This window comes from Pararge aegeria, chromosome 17, assembly GCF_905163445.1.
Source record: "Pararge aegeria chromosome 17, ilParAegt1.1, whole genome shotgun sequence".
NCBI lineage: Eukaryota > Metazoa > Arthropoda > Insecta > Lepidoptera > Nymphalidae > Pararge > Pararge aegeria.
In genome coordinates, this window is record NC_053196.1 from 2,761,595 (window position 1) to 2,783,499 (window position 21,905).

General features: G+C 36.0%; 1 protein-coding gene across 2 annotated transcripts; it reads right to left on the reverse strand.

The window, feature by feature from the left end:
* Positions 1-370: 370 nt before the first annotated feature.
* LOC120630897 (fatty-acid amide hydrolase 2-like) lies at positions 371-21,679 on the reverse strand. 2 transcript variants are annotated; one of them, XM_039900236.1, is made up of 13 exons: positions 21,506-21,679; positions 21,073-21,274; positions 19,529-19,795; positions 18,587-18,710; positions 17,019-17,190; positions 12,547-12,671; positions 9,368-9,457; positions 6,880-7,025; positions 5,980-6,062; positions 5,421-5,607; positions 2,756-2,878; positions 1,723-1,860; positions 371-954 (listed from the first exon to the last, which is right to left on the reverse strand). In XM_039900236.1, the coding sequence occupies exons 2-13, from the start codon at positions 21,139-21,141 to the stop codon at positions 808-810; spliced, it is 1,671 nt and encodes a 556-aa protein (XP_039756170.1). In that variant the 5' UTR covers positions 21,142-21,274; positions 21,506-21,679; the 3' UTR covers positions 371-807. The 2 variants fall into 2 exon arrangements, with proteins under 2 accessions (XP_039756170.1, XP_039756169.1); XM_039900235.1 differs by having other exon boundaries at positions 21,495-21,679.
* Between the last annotated feature and the right edge of the window lie 226 nt (positions 21,680-21,905).

The window sequence follows — 21,905 nt, forward strand, 5'->3', positions numbered from 1 at the left end:
ATTATTAATGTCTGCGTAAGTGGGTCGGAAATGATTAGAACCTTAAAAGAGAAAAACGCTCCGATTTCACTTGAAACTGAACTTGATCAAGCTATCTAAATCCGTAGTGTAGTAAGGGTTTTAGGGGCGCCCAAAACAAAGACACTTTAACCCTGAGTAGTATACATAGCTTAGTTAAAAAAGAGCAATCTGCTGAGTTTCTTGCCGGCTCTTCTCGGTGGGATCTCCCTTCCGAACCGGTGGTAGAATCACTACAAACAGACTGACTTGACGTTTCAAAAATGCTTATAAACTGGGCTTACTTGAAATAAATGAATTTTGAATTTCTTCACTTCGCAGAGCATGCAAGGAATATGTCCTACTTAGGTGAAAATGAAAAATGAAAAAACGCTTTATTGTCATAAAGAAAAACAAAACAGAATCAAAAGTACTTAAACATAACACATAAAATATATACAAATTTAAGGTGCAGGTATTAGGCCGCATTTGGCGAGAGTGCGGTGAATACGCAAGTGAATCCCTTGAAGGTGTATCGAGGGACACACAAGAGTTTTTAGTGGGTGCAAGTCTCACATAACTACTCCGTTTCCCCCAACGGAGTGGTATGCGTCAGGCATTTTCTCTGTATAGAATTTACAAAAAAGGTTTTAAGCCGCTTGTAATTACAGCGGCAACTACTTCCTACACACCGGAACACGGCAATGCTGTTTGGCAGCAGTGATAAGCTTGTTAAGTGGATTTTAACGTTATCTCATTAGGCCGATTTTAATTATACTTGTTTTCGGAGGGCATAAAGACGCGCCCACACTACTCGGGAACTTGGCAAGGCGGTACGTAGCCCTTGAACATTTTCCCGATGTGGTCGGCGACGGCGACGCACAGGGCGTCCTGTTTCGGTGCTGCCACCACTTGTAAGCCGAGCGGGAGGTCGTCGGAGTTGAGGCCAAGGGGTACCTAAAGAGGTAAAATTAATAATTAAATAATATACAAGCTGCGCCCTGCGGTGTTACCAGCGGTGAATAAGTTTGTAAACATACCTAATAGGCATCATGACAGTGGCAAAGAATCGCTAAAATATGTTTTGAAAGTAGAAGAAAAAGTGCTAAAACAAGGTACCGCAGATAAAACAGAGAGATATTTTTTTTATGAATATTTTTTTTGTCTTTACACTAAAAACTAATTTAAAAAGCTGAAAAAAGGGAGGGTATTTTACACAAGTGTATAAAGTCGATTGGTTGCTTAGTTAGAGCGTGCAGGAAGGACAAACAAACAAACAGTTTTTCATTCATAGTTAGAATTCAAATATTTACACAACGAGTAAATATGAAGTGGCATAGAGGTAGCATGACGACGTAAGAGAGCGTCATACCGTCTACCGTGACGGCACACTAGTAGATTTTCCTGCCAAGAACTAAATTAATATAAGTATGAGGTGAGTTATTTTGGACGGCCGATTGGTGCAGTTTGCAGCGACCCTACTTTCTGAGTCCAAGGCCGTGGGTTCGATTCCCACAACTGGAAAATGTTTGTGTGATGAGCATGAACGTTTTTCAGTGTCTGGGTGGTTATATGTATATATCTAAGTATTTATGTTTATTATTTATAAAAATATTCATCAGTCATCTCAGTACCCATAACTCAAGCTACGCTTACTTTGGGGCTAGATGGCGATGTGTGTTGTCGTAATATATACATTATTAAGTATATATAAATTCACTATACCTGTGCGACGGGCAACTTGAGCGAGTTGAACACCCCCCACAGCGCGAAGTTGAAGGGGCGCAGGAAAGGTGCGTAGTGGTAGGGCGCGGGGTAGGGCGCCGACGGGAAGAGCAGCACTCCATCCGAGCCCAGGGTTTCCTTGCAGGACACGGTACATGAGGATATGTGTGACGAGAAATACCGCCAACCGAAATAAGCATAACAAAAATTTCATGGCAACATTCATGAAATTTTAGGTTTGAAATCACAACGATTCAATCAAATTAACATAAATGTCCCGCGCCGTATTCCCAGACACCATTTGCAAAATATTTTCTCACCGCATTTTTCAAAAAGCAATCTGTCTAGATTGCTTTTTGAAAGATTCGCTCCTATTAATCGTCTAGTATTACTTAATAGTTACAACAACCTGGCCGACCCTGACATTGATATCTTTCACTTTCCTAGAAAGTTTTAGGAAGAAAATTGTATGTAAATTCAAATTCAAATTCAAAATTTCTTTATACATGTAGGCCTATCACAGGCACTTATGAAGCGTTCATACATAATTGTTTACATAATTGTAACGGGATGGTGATAACTTCGTTCGCCAACTTAAATGTAAAACTACGAGGGTATCAAACGCGCCCTGGTCTAAGAAGAGCCCACAACAAACTTAGCCGGGTAAATTAAATATTTATATATATAATCTTAATTATACATTTAAATTTTAATTTAATATTGCTAATCAATCTGTTTAATAGCTTAATTCATATTTATATTATTATTTTTAATAATCTATAGTTAATACTTATTTAAGTTTCAAATTTTTTTTTTTTAAATTGTGACCGGATATAACAATGATAATGCTGCTATTGCTAAAATTGATTATTGTAATGGCACTGACAAATATTTTTTTTTTTTATAAATGTAGTTACAATTAATTGCTGGTGCGTCTTATGAATAAATAAATAAATAAATAGATTCTAAAGATGTTTCACTTCAAAAATCAGTTTTATTGTTGTTATTACTACCATTGTTAACGCTGACTTACAACGAGGTCGTCCTTGAGTTGTTGAGTGAGGTCGTCCGCCCAAGTCGCCGGCACTGGGGGCAACACTTGGTCGTCGAGTAGCTTTATAATTGCCGCCAGGGTGAACTGCGATGCGCCTATTAGCTGGAGGGAAACATTATAGATCGTTAAAAATGGGGGGGGGGGGGGGAATGAATGAATACACTTTTATTGTACACCACATAAACATAACAAATTAAAAGTAAAAATTTAACAAAAGGTATACAATTTGGCGGCCTTATCGCTACATAGCGATCTCTTCCAGGCAACCAAAGGCGTTAAAAACAGCTCAAGAAGAGAGGTAGGGGGTGCATTTAACTGTACTGTGTTGCAAATAAACATGCATAAACCTATATATACAAATATAATATGTACATATAACAAACATACAATAAAATATATAGATAGTGATAATAATTAATATATACCTATATAATTAATATCAATAGTAAATAAATATATACAATATTGTCATTTTTTTTAAATGATCATGACCTACTAAACATGAAAAATAGATATAATCTGCTAGTAGGCACTCTTCTTTTTGGTGTTGTTAAAACAAAAGAACCACCATACCTGTATAGGAAATTAGTTTGGCGCGACCCTAGCTACGGTAAAAGAACTACAGCGCCACCACTATCGATGCCACGCCACAGGTCTGCAGCATTTCGTGGCAGTTTTAAATATCTTGCCACCAAATGCTGGAACGACATCCCACCGCCTTTTAGAAATGCCAAATCAAAGTTTTGCTTTAAGAAATTATATCGCTTTTATCTACTGAACATTCAAAAATCTAATGTGGCACTATCTTACAATAGTAACTACTAAAAAAAAAACTAAAAATTATTATCTGACTAACATACTTTTCCATTACTACTTAAACAAAAATGAATTTTCATCTCCTTTCCATAATGAAGTTTACTTTCTTTTATCAAGTTTATATATTTTTTTTTTTTTTTTTTTTTTATACGTGATTTCATAACCGGACTTCCCTCAACTAAATAGGTACTGACAGAACACCAGCGTTGTGGGTACATTAGTATCCGGAACATTAAGCTGAGTCAGAACCTTTTTATTGGCACGACACAAATCTTAGACTTAAGCTATTATTAAATAAGTACTACCTAAATGTTTAAGTTACTCCGTATGTAAGTCTGTTTGTGTTGTTCTGATAAATAAACAAATTCTATTCTATTCTATTCTATTCTAAACCACAAATTAAACAGAAGGGAATAGGCAAGTTAAAGATCCGCAGATGCAGACAAAAAATGATCTTTGACAAGTTTTTAAAAAATGGCAATAGACTGTGCCTGTCGGATTTCAAGAGGCAAGGCATTCCAAAGCTTAACAGCCTGAACAGTGAAAGATCGGTGGAAGAAAGATGAATTATGTGAAGGCACCCTTAAGATCAACTTCCTTGCAGTACGGAGAACTTCACCAGGGCGACCAACGAATCATTGTCATCATCACATAAACCCATCACCGGCCCACTACAGAGCACGGGTCTCCTCCCACATTGAGGAGGGGTTAGTCAAAGTCAAAAATATCTTTATTCAAATAGGCACACAGATGGCACTTTTGATGCGTACATTACATGTAAAATATGACATAGGAATGAGTTGATGGCGATAAATAAATTCGTCAACTTAAAACTAAAGCTACGAGGGTTCCAAACGCGCCCTGGCCCCTGGTCTAAGAAGAAGCCCACAACAAACTTCGCCGGTTGTTATTTTTTTTTGTTATCTCCATCTCACCCAAGCATTTTTATCGTTGACGTAGTCCTTAATACTATAATAGGACTTTTCTATAAGCTTACGTTTAATACAAACTTTGAACTTCTTCAGAGACATCTCCAATATATCACGGTTAAGACGTTCCACCACGCTGGCCCAGTGCGGATTGGTGGGCAGTGGGGGGATAAATTATGAAAATGAAGCTTAATTTGGAGCATAGCAAATGAAGCTTAATTTTCATAATATGTTGTATATGGATTTACGCAAAGTAACGCATGCATCCAATAATGGCGGGTAAAGCAATGCCTTACGTATCGGGCGGCGGGACTTATCCCAAGCGAACAAGCTATTTTAGAGTAACTCCCGAGCGTAGCGAGAGTGTTGCATCTAGAATCCTGAGTGTAGCGAGAATTTTAAGGGCGCCCAAAAGGAAGGCGGCTATAACCCTGAGTTGAATAATAAGAGTATTCAACTTAGGGTTCCTTTCACACCTCGCGAGACAATACAATCAAGTTTATTTTATTTATGAAGGCCCAAACAGTTTACTTAATACTTAAAATTAGTACAAAGAATATGTATGGGCTTATACACCAATTAAGTAGCCGCTAAAAATCATACTTACGGAAAGGTTATTTTTTCTGTACTCTATGGTTCGCGCTTCACAGGCTCTGGTGAGTGATAGGGATGCCATCATACGTTAGAGCGAGATAGCAATATTAAGATGAACAGATTTTATTCAGATACGCCAAAAAAAAACAACATCAAAAGTGGTTCATCCGTTCGGAAGCTACGATGCGACTAATAGACACACACACAATCACACAGACAAACACAGCCATACTTATAACACCCCGTCGATTTTACGTCAGGGGTTAAAAACAAAAAAAAACATTATTATTATGGTCATCACATACCTTTTTGCCCAACTCCACAAGTCCGTTGGCTTCACCTTCGTTGTTTGCGAGCAGTTGTGCAAACGAGTCCGCCTCTTTGGTCATGCCGTGGCGCCACAGAGCAAAGGCGTGGTTAAACCCCTCGTGGTAATACGGCTTGGGTGCTTTGTCTGTGGTTTCAGCTTGAGATGACAGCTTGTATATTACTCTGGAATTATGAATATTATATAAATAATCAGAATTCATAGTTAATGTAAAACTATTCCAGATTAAATTAAGAAAAACAATAGTTAGTTTTGTAAATAAAATCAATATAACTTTCTCTTATTATCATCATTTGTACAGCGTCACAGCTGAACCGATCGTGGCAAAATTTTGCACAGAGAAATTTGCTTGTAACCCGGAGATAGATACGGGATACATTTCTGGTAAATCGAACGGTTCCCGCGGGATTATAAAAAAACCTGACAATGATTATTAAAAAAACAATGTATATTATATTGATCGAAGCTACGAGAAGTTATCTATAAGACAAATGAATGCACATTTTGTTTACTAAAACAGTTTTGATGAAACTTACTTTTTCATAGCTTTTTTGAGATCGCCGCCGATAGGACTGATGCGCAGATCATTTACACTCTCCACGTAATAGAACTTCAGGTCCTGCATAAGGAAAAAGTATTACTATCCCATGCAAAATATGTATGTGACCAAGCCTCTGATCTTATAAAGGCATATAAGATAAGTATATAAATATATTACGATAATAAACACATCGCCATCTAGCCCCAAAGTAAGCGCAGCTTGTGTTATGGGTACCTAATAAGATAACAGATGATATTTTTATATATATATAAATACTTTTTAATGTATCTATATATATATATATATATATATATATATATATATATATATATATACATTGAAAAGTATAATATACAACGTGTAAATGAAAACCGAAATATTACTTTACATGCTGTAGAGGTACACTATGTACTGACTCGTACAGGTACGCGTCGCGTAGCGTAGGTACTATGCGCGTGTCGGTCTTTGATCTTCTATAGGGGTGTCATAATTAAACACTTAGAATATTATAAATTCGTTTGTGTGGAAAAAAAAATATGCTTCTTTTAACTTAATATTTTTACAGAATAATAAAAGATAAATAAATTTTATGTGTCTATGCGATTAAGCGCGTAGAGCAACACTGAGTATGAAAACATTCAGTAATCTGTGGCACAGTTAGAACTAAGTATCAAAGAGTATATAAACACTACGTTATGAATATTATGCCTATATTTTTTTGATTTGTCATTGCATACTCTGTGCAAATATTTTCAGAGTCAAACATTTCTTTATTCAAATAGGCCCACAGATGGCACTTTCGATACGATCGTTATATATAAAATGTTTGGGCAATATACCCAAACTTTTTTATCATTTCGATAATCCTTTTCTCCAAGATATTAACGGCAGATACCTTGACGTGGACTTGTCTGTCCAAATCCAGCAGGTGTGCTTTCTCGTCCGCCACGACCTTGGTCAACGGGATCAGGTCTTCGCAGTGCTTGCTGACGAACCCGATGGACGCCATGGTGGGGTCCCTGCCCGAACGGAGAGTCGAACCTGTTGTACGATATAAAACATTAAATGGATGTTATAATAATATAATAATAAATAGGTACAAAATAAAATTGGTCCAAACATGTTTTTCCATAAAGGCGTGCAAATCTATTCAATTGGCCAATTTATTTAAATTTAACTAGCGGACCCCAGCGCCATCTCTAGGGCTGATTTGTGAATCTAAACCATCCAGGGTGCCACCCAAACTCATACCAAAAAATTCATTCAAATCGGTCCAGCCGTTTAAATAAAATAAATAAATATATTACAACAATACACACGTCGCCATCTAGGCCCAAAGTAAGCGTAGCTTGTGTTATGGGTACTAAGATGACTGTTGAATATTTTTATAAATAAAATACATAAATACTTAGAATATACATATAAACACCCAGACACTGAAAAATATTCATGCTCATCACACGAACATTTTCCAGTTGTGGGAATCGAACCCACGGCCTTGGACTCAGAAAGCAGGATCGCTGCAAACTGCGCCAATCGGCCGTCAAGGAGTTTAGGAGGAGTTTAGTGACATACACACGCACACAAGAAATATATAATATACTAGCGGACCCCAGCGCCATCTGTCGGCCTGATTTGTGAATCTAAACCATCCAGGATCCCACTCAAACGTATACCAAAAAATTCATTCAAATCGGTCCAGCCGTTTAGGAGGAGTTCAGTGACATACACACGCACACAAGAATTATATATATAAAGACTAGCTGTTCCCTGCCACGCTTCGCTACGACACATTGTGATTAAATGGTTGAGAAAAATAGATAAAACAATCCTTGATGCGTATTATATATTATGCTAAAATTTCAGCTTGATCGGTGCAGGAATTTTTGAGTTTTGAAGCGTACTCAAACCATCATTACATTTTTATATATATAGATAGATAAAGATATAAATTAATTTATTCAAATTCAAAAATCATTAAATATCTTTGAATCGCGATTAAAAGACTATTTCCTGTCTAGTATGTAGCAAAATATCTATGTATTTTATGTGTATGTTTAAATAGTAATATGTATTTAAGTTTATAAATTGATATATATATCGGCGCAACGACATATGAAGTTGCTAAATTGATTACCCTAAAAACTAAATTGATAAAGCGTTCATACATTTAACATGTTACACTAATGCTAGTGATGGTGATAACTGCATTCGTTAACTTAAAACTAAACCTACGAGGGTTCCAAACGCACCCTGGAAGAAGAGACGACAAACAAACTTAGCCAGGTTTTTTTTTTGTTATCACCATCTCACAGTCTAGTTAATGTTGAGCTATGAAGTTAAATTACAAAAGTTTAATTGTTTCAATAGTCAAATTAGGTAAATGTAAACTTCTTAGTCAACTAAAAAATGTCTAGTTATATTAGTCAAATTAAGAAATGTTTATATAATAGTCAAATTGTATTGTAAAATAAACTATTTATTATAAAAATCTTCGGAGGCGGTGATAGCGTAATGGGTAGGATTTCTACTTCACTTTCAGGGGAGCGAGTTCGAATCCCAGCATGAACTTCTAACTTTTTTAAGTTATGTGCGTTTTAAGAAATTAAAATATCACTTGCTTGAAGGAAAACACCGAGATTGCAGTCAGGTGCTAACTTGTACTGCAAAACGGTAAGTTATTTATGCAACTAGTACGAAAGCGGTGATAGCGCATTGGGTAGGAGCTCGACTTAACTTTCAGGGCGCCGAGTTCGAATCCCAGCATCTCTTGTTTATCTAAGTTATGTGCGTTTTAAGTTATTAAAATATCACTTGCTTCAACGGTAAAGGATAACATCGTGAGGAAACCTGCATGCCTGAGAGTTCTCCATAATGTTATCAAAGGTGTGTGGAGTCCACCAATCCGCACTGGGTCAGCGTGGTGGATACGGCCTTAACCCCCTTCTAAAGGAGAGGAGACCCGTGCCCGGTAATGGGGTGATATGATGATGATGAATATCAAGTGTTAATTATACTTGAGGTGGCATTAATTAATTTTATAACAGATTTAATGATATTTTATATAACCAAAAGATTGGATAGAAGCAGGCGTTACTTTGCGGAAATCCATGATATATTATCAACTTTACAATGAATAATTGTTAACAATTATTCAACATCTCCTGAGGATGCTCCGGTTTCGGAGCGAAACATGCGTAGAGGGTACATTGCCGAAGATCTGTTTGGTGTGGAGTATAAGGATTGAAGAAATTATAAATTACACCACACAGATTCTCCTGTTTTTCGCGGAGTGTAGCAAATTAAGCTTAATTTTAATAATAACCAAACGAATAAATGACGTGATACTAACCTATACAATTGGAAATTAAATGTCGACTTACCTTTCATACTGGTGTGTTCGGCAGTCGGGTTGAGTGCGTACAGGCCGCAGTAGAATGCGGGCATGCGGGTCGAGCCACCGATATCAGAACCTAAAATATAAGATATACGGTATATACGTGATAGACGGCCGATTGGCGCAGTTTGCAGCGACCCTGCTTTCTGAACCCCCAAGGCCGTGGGTTCGATTCCCACTACTGGAAAATGTTTGTGCGATGAGCATGAATGTTTTTCAGTGTCTGGGTGTTTATATGTATATTCTAAGTATTTATGTATATCCTTCACAAAAATATTCATCAGTCATCTTAGTACCCATAACTCAAGCTACGCTTACTTTGGGGCTAGATGTGTCGTAGCCGTATTGTCGTAGTATATTTATTTATTTAAGATATTATAATTATTGAAGTTATACTTCTTTTGGTGCGTTAGGGAAAAAATTATGAGTGTAAATTTTTAAGATGCGCGCGAACGCCGTCCCAAAAAACCGACAACCTGAAGTTAGATAGTCAACAAAGTAAAAGTAAGGACATCTACGGATGTTTGCGTGAGAACTGACAACTTTTTTTACTATATGTAATTTGTGAAATATAGATAAACTTTATTTAACTAGATGATGCGTTTTAATAAAACTTTCAATGTATCAAATACCTTTATTTTATTGTTAGTGTCGTTTTTTTCTACAAACGTAGAATAAGATCATAACATCTTAAAAATGAAGTTACAGCACTATGGAATAGATGGTCCCGCTTTGGACCTACTAGTTGACTTCGAACCTTGCATTCACGCTGCTGCTGAATGACCTCCCTCTCGGTATAGAAAATTGTGAAATTTATATGTATGCTGATGACGTAGCAATTCTAATAACAGCATTAACGTTAGATGACCTTGAAAATAAATTAAACAGAACGGCTGAACTTACTTTTAAATGGTTTCTGACAAATGGTCTAGCCCTCAACATCACAAAGACACAGTTTATGCAATTTAATCTAGCCGGTCGGAAGCGTCGGTGCCTATCTATTTCCATTCAAGCCCAAAAAGTTGAGCAGGTCGATAAAGCTACTTTTTTGGGCTTCCAGATAGATCAAGGCTTAAAATGGAATTTGCATATCGACAAATTATGTGGCAAAATTTCTACAGCTTGTTTCGCTCTAAAGCGCGTTACACATACTTTGTCAGCAGAGGCAACGTATGCTTGCTACTTTGCTTCTGTTCAAAGCCTTCTTCAGTATGGAATTGATTTGTGGGGACGCGGTGCCGATTGGGAACGCGTCTTTAAATTGCAGAAGCGGGCAGTCAGGATACTTGCTCACGTATCGCAAGACACCCCAGCTCGACCCTACTTTATTAAACTAGGTATTTTAACGCTACCTTGCCTACTCATTTATAATGTAGCAGTATACGTAGAGCAGCACAGAAACGAGTTTGACAAAAGGAGTCATTGTTACTTACGATACCCTCATAGACTTCTATCCAAATATCACAGCCTTAAAAAAGCTACAAAGACTGTAGCAGGCATGGGCCCAGAAGTTTTTAATAGGATACCAGGTAGCATAAGAGATGCACCAAATAATAATTTATTTAGGAAAAAACTGAAGACTTGGCTTGTCGAGAAGGCTTTCTACAGTTATAATGAATTCTTGGATAGTAAAATATTGTGAAGATTGACTTTACTTATTTGTTATTATAGAATAATATTATAATGAATTTATAAAATTATAATATACATTTGCATGAGACAATTTATTATTGAATAATTACTTTGTGACGTATAATATTAATATTTATGAATAAATGACTATTGACTATTGACTATTAAGGCGATAGATAAAATTTTTGAAAAGATCTTTATCTTGTTACGCTTAAGAAGTATAACTTCTAACGCGTGTACATAAGTACAAACCTTTTTTTTTTATTACACTACTAGATGTGCCCTGTGGCTTCGCCCGCGTAATTTTGGGAGGCAGCGTATTGCTACATAGTCTACACCTATGTCATTTATGAGATTTTGAGATTTTTTTCACCAACATTTTTTTTCCTAAGGTAATTTTTTTTCAATGAAAAGTATACTATATTAGTTCTAATACCTCTAAGAATATGCATAAAAAGTTTCATGAAGATCGGTTTAGTAGTTTTCGCGTGAAAGCGTAACAAACCAACTTACATTTACATTTATAATATTAGTAGTGATAGGGATAGGGATAGGGATAAGTTAGTTCTTAACTACTATCTCAGCGAGTGGTGTAGTCCAAGATGATAGCGGGCTAGCCTGTAAGATATTGTAGTTATATCGTAGATAGGGTGAGGTAGTTAGTACAAGTACCGATTAGGGGTATAGATTTAACAAAACTACCACACCCCTAACTAGGCATCCTCATATATCACCAGTTGAGATTGCAGTCAAGTGCTAATTTGTACTGTTCTCCGGCATGCAGGTTTCCACACAATATTTTACTTCACCTTGAATGAAAGAAAAATTATATTCTATTTGCGTAAATAAAAAAAAAGTTAAGTGCGAGTTGGACTCGCGCAGGAAGGCTTCCTACAACTCTACTAATACTATAAATGTGAAAGTGTGGATGTTTGTTACTCAATCACGCAAAAACGGCTGAATGGATTTGGATTTAATTGCCGGCTGGCATAGCATGGAAAAGAACATAAGCTACCGATCCCGATTCCTTAAGTAGTTCTCGAGGGAAAAGTGAAAATTGTTTACGGGCTAAGCCGCGGGCAGACAGCTTTGTCACCTATGCTATGAAAAGGATATGTACTTCCTATACCAATCTCTCAACTGTAAGTTATTTATGCAACTGTTACGTAAGCGGTGATAGCGCATTGGGTAGGAGCTCGAATTCACTTTCGGGGCGCCGAGTTCGAATCCCAGCACCTCTAACTTAACTAAGTTATGTGCGTTTTAAGTTATTTAATATCACTTGGTTCAACGGTGAAGGAAAACATCGTGAGGAAACTTGCATGTCGAGAGTTCCACATAATGTTCTCAAAGGTGTGTGGAGTCCACCAATCCGCACTGGGCCTGAAGGGGGAGACCCGTGCTGATGTGGATGTGATAATGACGTAATGAGACAGACTAATTTTCACACGCCCGTATATTCGAAAGAGAGAGAGAGAGAACATTATCGGCCGCCATTTACAAGTGCACTCTAATGGCGCAGGTTTTACTCACACAGTGATATGGGACTAGCCAGCGCTGCACACAGGGCCGCCTCGCCGCCGCTGGACCCGCCCGAAGTGCGCCCGGTATGGTACGGGTTGTTCGTCTGTCCGAACAGCATATTACGAGTTTCTTGCCTATAACAAATTATAAATGGATCTAGCTTAATCATCTACCCAAAATCAATGTTCACATGGCATTTTGAATGAATGAATGAATGTATACACTTTTATTGTACACGACAGAGAAAATTTACAGAGATACAAATACAACAGCACAATAAGGTAGAACGTACAATTTGGCGGCCTTATCGCTAAATAGCGATCTCTTCCAGGCAACCAAAGGCATACAAGAAAATGCTATACGAAATTAGTAGGTGGTGCAAAAAACATTAGTGAAATATTAGATTTTTAAACTAAATTAACATGAAATAAACATAAAACATAGTACATATTAAACATAACATATTAAAGATATGTACAAAAATATAAAATATATTCCATACATATATACAAACATTTTGATAACTATAATTAATAAAATAAATATACTACCACAATATACACATCGCCATCTAGCACCAAAGTAAGCGTAGATTGTGTTTTGGGTACTAAGATGCCTGATGAATATTTTTATAAATAGTATTCATAAATAATTAGAGTATACATATAAACAGCCACACACAAACACACTCACTCACTCACATGCACACACACTCACTCACACTCACTCACACTCACTCACTAACTCTCTCTCCCACAGACTCACACTCACAACAATCACACACCGACACACACACCAACTATTATGTTCATAGCTTAAGTTTCAGAGGTGGGCGGGGCAGCTGGAACGCAGTTTAAAACTCTACCTGACGTCATCCTCTCTGTGGTTTCAATAACCTCAGATACGTAACTTCTGAGACTCTACCACCAATGTAATATGATCGTAAATAAACGAATTTTGATATACATATTAGCACGTTTGATTGCAGATCACGAGGGCTCGATTCCCGGTTTCAGCCAACATTTTTTTCTTTGCGAATTTTTATATATTCGATATTTTATCAAAGAGTAGGTAGGTGAAATAGACTTTGATAAAAAAATATCATTATGTTTATTTATCATTTTATTATATTGTTTGCACTGTATTCGTAAGTGGTTCTAGAAAAGCGTAAGATAGCTACAATATCTTTAATCTTTTAACAACTCAAACATTCCATTGGATATTTCACATTTTATGTTCCGAGACGTTCATAATTTATTCTAAGATACACAAAAGATAAGTTATCTTTTGAATATTTACAAATTTTTTGCATAAAGAATTAATGTGCATTTAGTTTTAATTTATGTTTTTAACATTTTATTTTCCTTCTTCACATCAACTCATTACCGGCCAACTACAAGGCACGGGTCTCCTTCCGAAATGACAAGGGTTTAAACCGTAGTCCACCACGCTGGCCAAGTGCGGATTGGTGGAATTCACACGCTTTCCAGAATATTAGAGAAAGTTCTCCGGCATGCGGGTTTCCACACGATATTTTACTTCACCGTGAATGAAAGAAAATTATATTTTATTTACGTAAATTAAAAAAAAAAAAAAAAAAAACGGCTAAGTATCAGTTGGACTCCCGCACGAAGGGTTCTGTACCGTTATCTAACAAAAACGGCAATTAAATAAAATCTAGTCTGTTGTATGGGAGCCTCCTTAAATATTTATTTTATTTGATTTTTAAGTATTTGCTGTCATAGCAACAACTGAAATACTTATTCTGTGTCTAACCATCACGGTTCATGAAATACAGACAGACAGACGGACGAAGCGAAGATTTAGTAATTGGATCTCGATTTTTAGGAGGCATAGGTTTCATTTAATTCATTTACATATTGTACACATAGAAACTACAAATATGTAAAAACTTATTAAATAACTTGACTAATGAACTAGTGTAAACTGTGTTTCAGTAGTCAGCCTTCCTCAATTATACAGAAAAAAAATTTACTTCGTTTAAATTTACTTTTCGAGTACTAACGAAACCCTAAAAACGTAACTCGGAAAAGTTTGAGCTGCTGCCAGGCATCGAACTCGGTCCCCCCGAACGTAAAGTCGAAGTCCTACCCACTCACTGCAATAATAACTAAGTATTTGGCGTGGCGGCCATGACCTCACATCGCATTCAGTGAACAAAACATCTCGCATTACTGCCTCATTGCAATTCGTTTACTGCACATTACCATACAATTACCGATTATAAGTGAGTATTTATTCTACATTTAGAATATGTTTATTTGAACGCGAAGGCGTATTGGATACTTTCACGCAGCAACGATAGAACATGCAGTGGGCAGCGACCAATTTTTCTGAGACTATGGATGTGGTGTTTCCCACAACTGGAAAATGTTTATAAAAAATTTCATCACTTATCTTAGTACCCATAACACAAGCAACGCTTACTTTGGGGCTAGATGGCGATGTGTGTATTGTCGTAGTATATTTATATTTATTATTAACATGGTTTTTTTTCGAGACAGTTAAAGAGCTAGAGTGTAACATAGGCTATTTTACGGACATATTATAGACAACGAAGTCGGAATATATGTTTGTAACGTTCTTAATTACATGCCAAACTAATCTTCAAGAAATAAATTTTATAAATATAATATATTAGGTACTAAATTTTATGTACGTTTTTTAAATTTCTAATACTTAAATGAATAAGTAAATAAATATACTACGACAATAAAGACATCGCTAGCCCCAAAGAGAGCGTAGCTTGTGTTATGGGTACTAAGATGTCTGATGAATAAATTTATGAATAATATACATAAATACTTATAATATACAAATAAACAGTCAGACACTGAAAAACATTCATGTTAATTACACAAACATGTACCTGCTGTAAGAATCTAACCCACGGCCATGGACTCCGAAAGCAGGGTTGCTGCCCACTGTGCCAGTTCGGCCGTCAAAGTGTTAGTTATATAGTAAGTATTTATGTATGTATTTATTTATTTTATTATTTATTTAACTCTCTATTTGTACACCACAATGAAGTTAGGAAAATAAAAAAAACAATAGAAATACAAAGACAGAAGTAGAATACAAAAGGCGGCCTTATCGCTTAGTAGCGATCTCTGCCAGGCAAACTTTGGATTAGGACAAGATGAGAGAGAGCGGACAGGTGGTGTAAAATTATTATAAACGTACATTAAAATAACTAAATACAAATACATAAACAAAATTTCACAAATAAGAAAAATATAATAAATAAATATAAAATAATAAACTAATATATACTCAATCATACATAAATACTTATGAACATATAGATAATAAAAATAAACATAATCAAGGTATAATAAATGTTGTCATTATTGTGCAAGATAATATGCTTTCACCGCGTTTTTAAATGTTTCAAGCGATCTTGCCTCACGTATATTTAGTGGGAGCGCATTCCACAATTCAATAGCTTGCACTGTAACGATGTATTTAAAGACGTATATGATCAATAAACATATGTTTTATTATAATAGTAGGTATAATGTTTACAGTAAGCATGATTTGGATATCGCACCGAGACTGATGTAGCAGTAAGACTGCCTTTGCAAAATAACTTTATTTTATTTAATTAATTTGATAAGTATACGAGTACATCCCATGCCATACTCTCCACCTTCCCGGAGTGCGAATACATATTTAAAAAACTAAGATTCTCTTAACATAGTCAAGAAACAACATTTTCGCCTTCAGTAGGTACCTATATCTGGACATTACTATTCTATGCCCTGGTTTCATGTACGTTAGCATGTTATATATACATATTTTAGAATATTAATAACCGGCTGGGTCGTTGAGGGCAGTCCACATGAACTTTATCCCTATAACATTATCAAACAAACATAAATCCACACTTTAGTATGGAATCGAAGCTCAAAATCTGGGCTAAATCAAAAATTTAAAATTCATTCATTTCAAGTAGGCCTAATTCGAGCACTTTTGAAACGTCAAGTCCGTCTGCTTGTAGTGACTCTACCACCGTTTCGGCAGGGAGATTCCACCGAGAAGAGCCGGCAAGTAACTCATCAGATTGCTCTTTTTTACATCATTTTACAGTTTACAATGAAAATATATAATAAATTTTGCTTCCAAGCAGCTTTGTCGTTAAGAAATTTATTAAATGTGTTTTAACACATTGTTTAAACTTATGCACTACTTGAAATAAATGTTTTTTTTTTTAATTTTGAATTTTGATGAATACTTTTTGGAACTACACAATACATAAATACTATATTATAACCTACAGATAAACACCCAGACACTGAAAAAACATTCATGTCAAAACACAAAAATTGTCCAGTTGCGGAAATCGAATCCACAGACATGGACTCAGAAAGCCGGGTCGCTGCCCACTGCGCCAATCCGCCGTCACGTTTGGCATAATTTGATGTTGATTCATGTATCTACTAATCACAGAGTTCACTTACCACTTATTGATCTCCGGCACATTGGTGACCGCGACGGGAATGGCGCCGGCCGCCCTCATGAGCCGAACACACTCCGCGTCCTCGTCTGCGCGCACGTTCCTGCGTGAAATGATCCCCAGAGTGTGCAGCATGCCTTTAACTGCATGGCTCTCTTTTGCCGTGAATGGAACACCTGAGGACAAAACTCGTGTTTGTTTGTTTGTCCTTCCTTCACGTCCTTTCATCCTTGTTTCTAACCAACATATATATCGAGGTTACTGGCTATATCGTCATCATCATATCAACCCATTAATGGCCCACTACACGGCACGGGTCTCCTCGCGCAGTGAGAAGGGTTTAGGCACTAGTCCACCACGCTGGGCCAGTGCGGATTGGTGGACTCCATACACCACTCTCAGGCGTTCCTCACGATGTTTGTTTTAACCGTTAAAGTGATATATAATCGTATAAATTTGTGCATAGTTACCACCGCGGGGAAAACCGCGGTGCACAACTAGCGTACGGGCATAGATAAAAAAAAAGATGAGATCACCATTTTTACAACGCACATTTGCCCGTTTTTGCCATACATATACTTATTTAATAAGAATACATTTGATTTTTTTTATATGTACATGACAAAAACGTGATTATTAAGAGTGGTAGGTACCTCAATAGAAACTTAGCTCTCGCAAGGTCACCATAATAGCATAAATTCATAAGATTCATTTCAATTAGTAGCTTCTCCTTTGGACTTGATTTTGACGCTCTTCATACTGTCTGATTTCGTTCAAACTTTGTAGGTATATCGAGGACATTTTTCAGCTTAACGCGCTCTGCCCCCTGATATCATATGCCCTGACAGGGGATATCATTGACGTGTCCACCTGCTAAAGCACTGGAATATGGAATAGGAGAAGTTTACCCCTGTTTATTATTATATACTATTTGGATATTATTTTCACCTGTGCGCCGAAGCTCTGAGAGTTAATAAAGCTGTGGGAGAAGATACATTTTTATCCTTTCCCGGGCAAGATAATTGTCTCCTGCTCACGCTAGCCGTGCAGTTCTACGAAGAAGCCCACGACAAATTTAGCCCGGTGTTCTTTTTGTTAACACCATCTCACATTGTCATTTAGAAAGTTAAAAAATGATCTAATATCATTATGATAATCATCGTTTCAGTCTTTGGACGTCCACTGCTGAACATGGATTTTTATTATTATTATTATTTAACTCTTTATTTGTACACCACAATGAAGTTAGGGAAATAAAAAAAACAAAAGAAATTTTTCCGGGCTTGAACGTTTTTTTTTTTTTATTAGAGAGTTCGCTCAACATTCACCCTCATAGATTTACAGTTTACGGTATCTACACTTATTTCTGACTACACTTTAGGTACGCTGCATAGTGACATGAACCACTTTGTATAGCATTCCAGCTTCCAGTGAAAGCGGTGAAGCCAGAACGCCATTAAAAACACCAACATTCATGCATTCTAATTTAAACTTAATAAATACATTTATTTGTACACATTACAGCCTCGAATGATGATGACGAATGTAAGGATTCCTAAGATAAAAACTTACCCAAAAATGGTTTCTTTGTATCCTCTTCGGATAGCCCAGCCTCTATTTGTTTGTCGACCTCCCGCGCCTCCTTTAGGGCATCCTCGTACCTTTCGTCTGTTACCGCATTCAAGAACGGGTTGACCTAAAATGGTAAAATAGTCTTAAGTTGGAAGAAAGAAAGAAAGAAATGAAGTAAGAAAGAACTTTTATTTGGATATACACACACTAGAAATAAAATACAACAATTATAGGAACTGTGATCCCAAAATTGTCTTCACTCAGCATCTTTGCAGTGCCTGTTAAAGACACAGCGCAGTTCTTCCGTGAAGCCAGACGTAACGTTTAGACGGTAGACACTGACAGAGCGACGCTTAAAAACTATGGATATGCTATAAAATAATATAATTTAAAAGAATAACATATAAAGGTAAAGTGTTTAGAACTGCGCAATGACTGTTCTAAGCTATTAGTTTGTAAAAGTTAAAGCTCGCCAACCTGCATTGGAGCAGCGTGGTGGGTTAAAGCTCTAACTCCTCATTTAATAAACTGAGGACCATGCTGCGTTCAGTTGCTGTATAAAAACACTTAATTGTGGTATAGAAACATACAATGCCACAGTAAAATGGAACTTATTTTATTTGAATCAAAACTCAAATTTGCCTACATTGCAATTAGCAAGCATCTTTTGTTATAAGCAGATGTTTTTGCCCCCTCCACGGCAAGGCGTCGGGTAACATTACCGCAGGTAATTTGAGGGTCCCCTTAAACTGCTCAACACACACATTCCTCTAGCGCAGAATCGTATACTGTGCTGTGTGTGTGTTTACTGTTTACAACCCCACTGGGCGGAAGTCATTCAGTCAGTCTGTTAGTTTGCTTTCAATCAAATTTATTTGATAACTTTACTGTACCTATGAACACATACATAATTAGTGGATATACACAGTCACTCATACTTACCAGTTTAATTCTTTCAATGCAAGCCATAACAAGTTCTTCAGATTTCAATTCCTTATTTTTTATCTTCTCAGCTAACTTTGTAGCGCTTTCTTTAAGTACAGCATGTTTTTTATCCAAATCCGGTATGGCTTGGTGTGTTCCATCCCAGTAAAAAGAGAATACATAGTTGACGAACATATCAAAGCAGGTTCGGAAGAAAAAGAAAAGTTTCTTAAGTATATTTAACATCACTTCTTTGCATATTCTGTTTGTTTTGCTTTTACGTCTCTGTAAAATTAATTGATGTTTTTCCTTAGCTTTGTTGATAAGAAAAGAATATGTGTGGTACATGTAGGGCTGGTCTGGTGTGTAATTGTTTTTTAATTTGTTTTTAACATATAGTCATGCTTGAAAGACAACATATATCAAAGAACCAGCAAGAGAGTTACATGCTTGAAATACAGATAGGTATAGAATATTGTATGACAACAAAGTTTAATAAATACCGACGATATTGATCACTGCTTATCTCTTTTTAACACAACTATGTATCACACAAGTTGTCGTACCTATTTAGAACTTATTCGATAGAACCGGGTATTACTTGACAAGATTGTTAAAGTACACTTAAATTTAATTTAGCACAATACAGTTGCGTTGCTAGTTACTTACCCTACAAACAAAGAAATATGACGCAAACCAATATTGTATTCCAGTACGCACTGGATGGAAACCAATTTGGTTCAATATAACTGATATATCAATAACAGGTTAGCCTTTTACCATCTTAGACTGCATCTCACATATCAACAGGTCAGATTGAGGACTAACTTGTAGTGAAATAAAAAAAAAATACACTTTTTACTACATATAGTGTTGTTAAATTAGAAAAATCATTATGTTATGCTGGGGAGTTAATTTGTCTTTAGGCTACCACTTAAACCATTTATTGAGAGAAAACTTCTAATGTAGCTTGTTTTGCTGGACATTAGCAGATATTTTTTGTCACATCTCAAATGAGGATATGGTTTAGTAAGTATTAATAAAGAGAAAACTTTTTTTGTTGTAAACTTTTAAATATATTTTAATCAGTCTGATCCGGCAATCATTGTTTCATTAACTACATTTGCTTGATGTACATTTATAGCTGGCTCTGAGAGGATGTACAGCTCAATGATACTCATAACTTTACAAACAGTTGCTAAGCAGTGGCGGCCGGTTATGCCCATACAAAATATATAATTTGATGATCACTGTCACTACCAAACAATGTGTTTTGTATGAAGAGTTAGCCACTTGTTTGTTAAGATGGTGAATCAGGCAGAAGGTACTTTGAATGGAGAAAAAAAACAAATAACTGTTGTTTCTTCAACATTAAAAACCACTACATTACATCATCATATCATCATCATAATAATTGAACCTGTATTTTATAAGATTTATAAATACTAATTATATGCAAATTACAGTGTTATCAACCTCATTTTTAATACTAAAACATTATCATACTTGTATTTCCATCATTTACATTTTTATTGGGTTTAACTTTTGGCACAAAAACTTACGTGGGATCTTTCCTTTTTAGTATCTCTTTCTCTAGAAACTTTTTCTCTAGGCACCTTTTCTCTAGACATTTTAATGAGCCGTGGGATATTTTTCGAAGAAAATTCAATAAAAACCCGTCGTAAAGTCGCCGAGTTTTGCAGCGTATTCAATAAAATTCTTCGTAAATGTAATGTAATGACAAGCGACCAATACGTCCGCGTCCTGGTAATGAAACGATAATATTATAAAAACAAGTTTTCAAGAATCAAGATACGACGAAAATGTTGCGTGATAAGGCCGCAAGATTGCACAAACGAACTTAATAGATTTAAATGAAACTTTCACTCACTGTTATATTTGTTTAGTTTTCTAATGTTTAGTTCCCTAATTAATTTTAGAGAAATCAAATTAGAATTATAGTTAACATAAATTTTAAACTTACGTGTTACGTACTTTATAATTAAGAGCACTGACCCTAATAAATTAAAGTGCTATAATTATACCAGTAATTAACTCTACAAATACTCCATAAAACTTTTTATTATTTCATTCACGAGATCTCAGGTAAAAAATATTGAGATTCTCTTATGATTCTCTGTTGTGAATTGTGATTTGTTGATTGTTGTGTCAAACTGTCTATTTGGCTTTGACAACTACCACATTTTTTTTTCTTTATTCTTTTCCTGTTTCGTACAGGAAAATGGCAACAACTTCTAGAAATTGTCAGATGTATACAAATTTACCTTGTAGAATCTGTAACATAGATAGATAATAAAAAAGCTAACTTTTTGGAAACTATTACGTCTATTATACTATAGTATCATACGGGTCAGTGTGTAGGTATAAAGCACCT

Excerpts from the sequence above, each read along its gene's own strand:
- LOC120630897 (XM_039900236.1), bottom strand. The coding sequence starts at position 21,141 with ATGTCTAGAGAAAAGGTGCCTAGAGAAAAAGTTTCTAGAGAAAGAGAT. Across the intron at positions 7,026-9,367 it reads CGAACACACCAGTATGAAAG|GTTCGACTCTCCGTTCGGGC; the intron begins GTAAGTCGACAT and ends ATCGTACAACAG. Across the intron at positions 5,608-5,979 it reads CTCAAAAAAGCTATGAAAAA|AGTAATATACAAGCTGTCAT; the intron begins GTAAGTTTCATC and ends TCATAATTCCAG.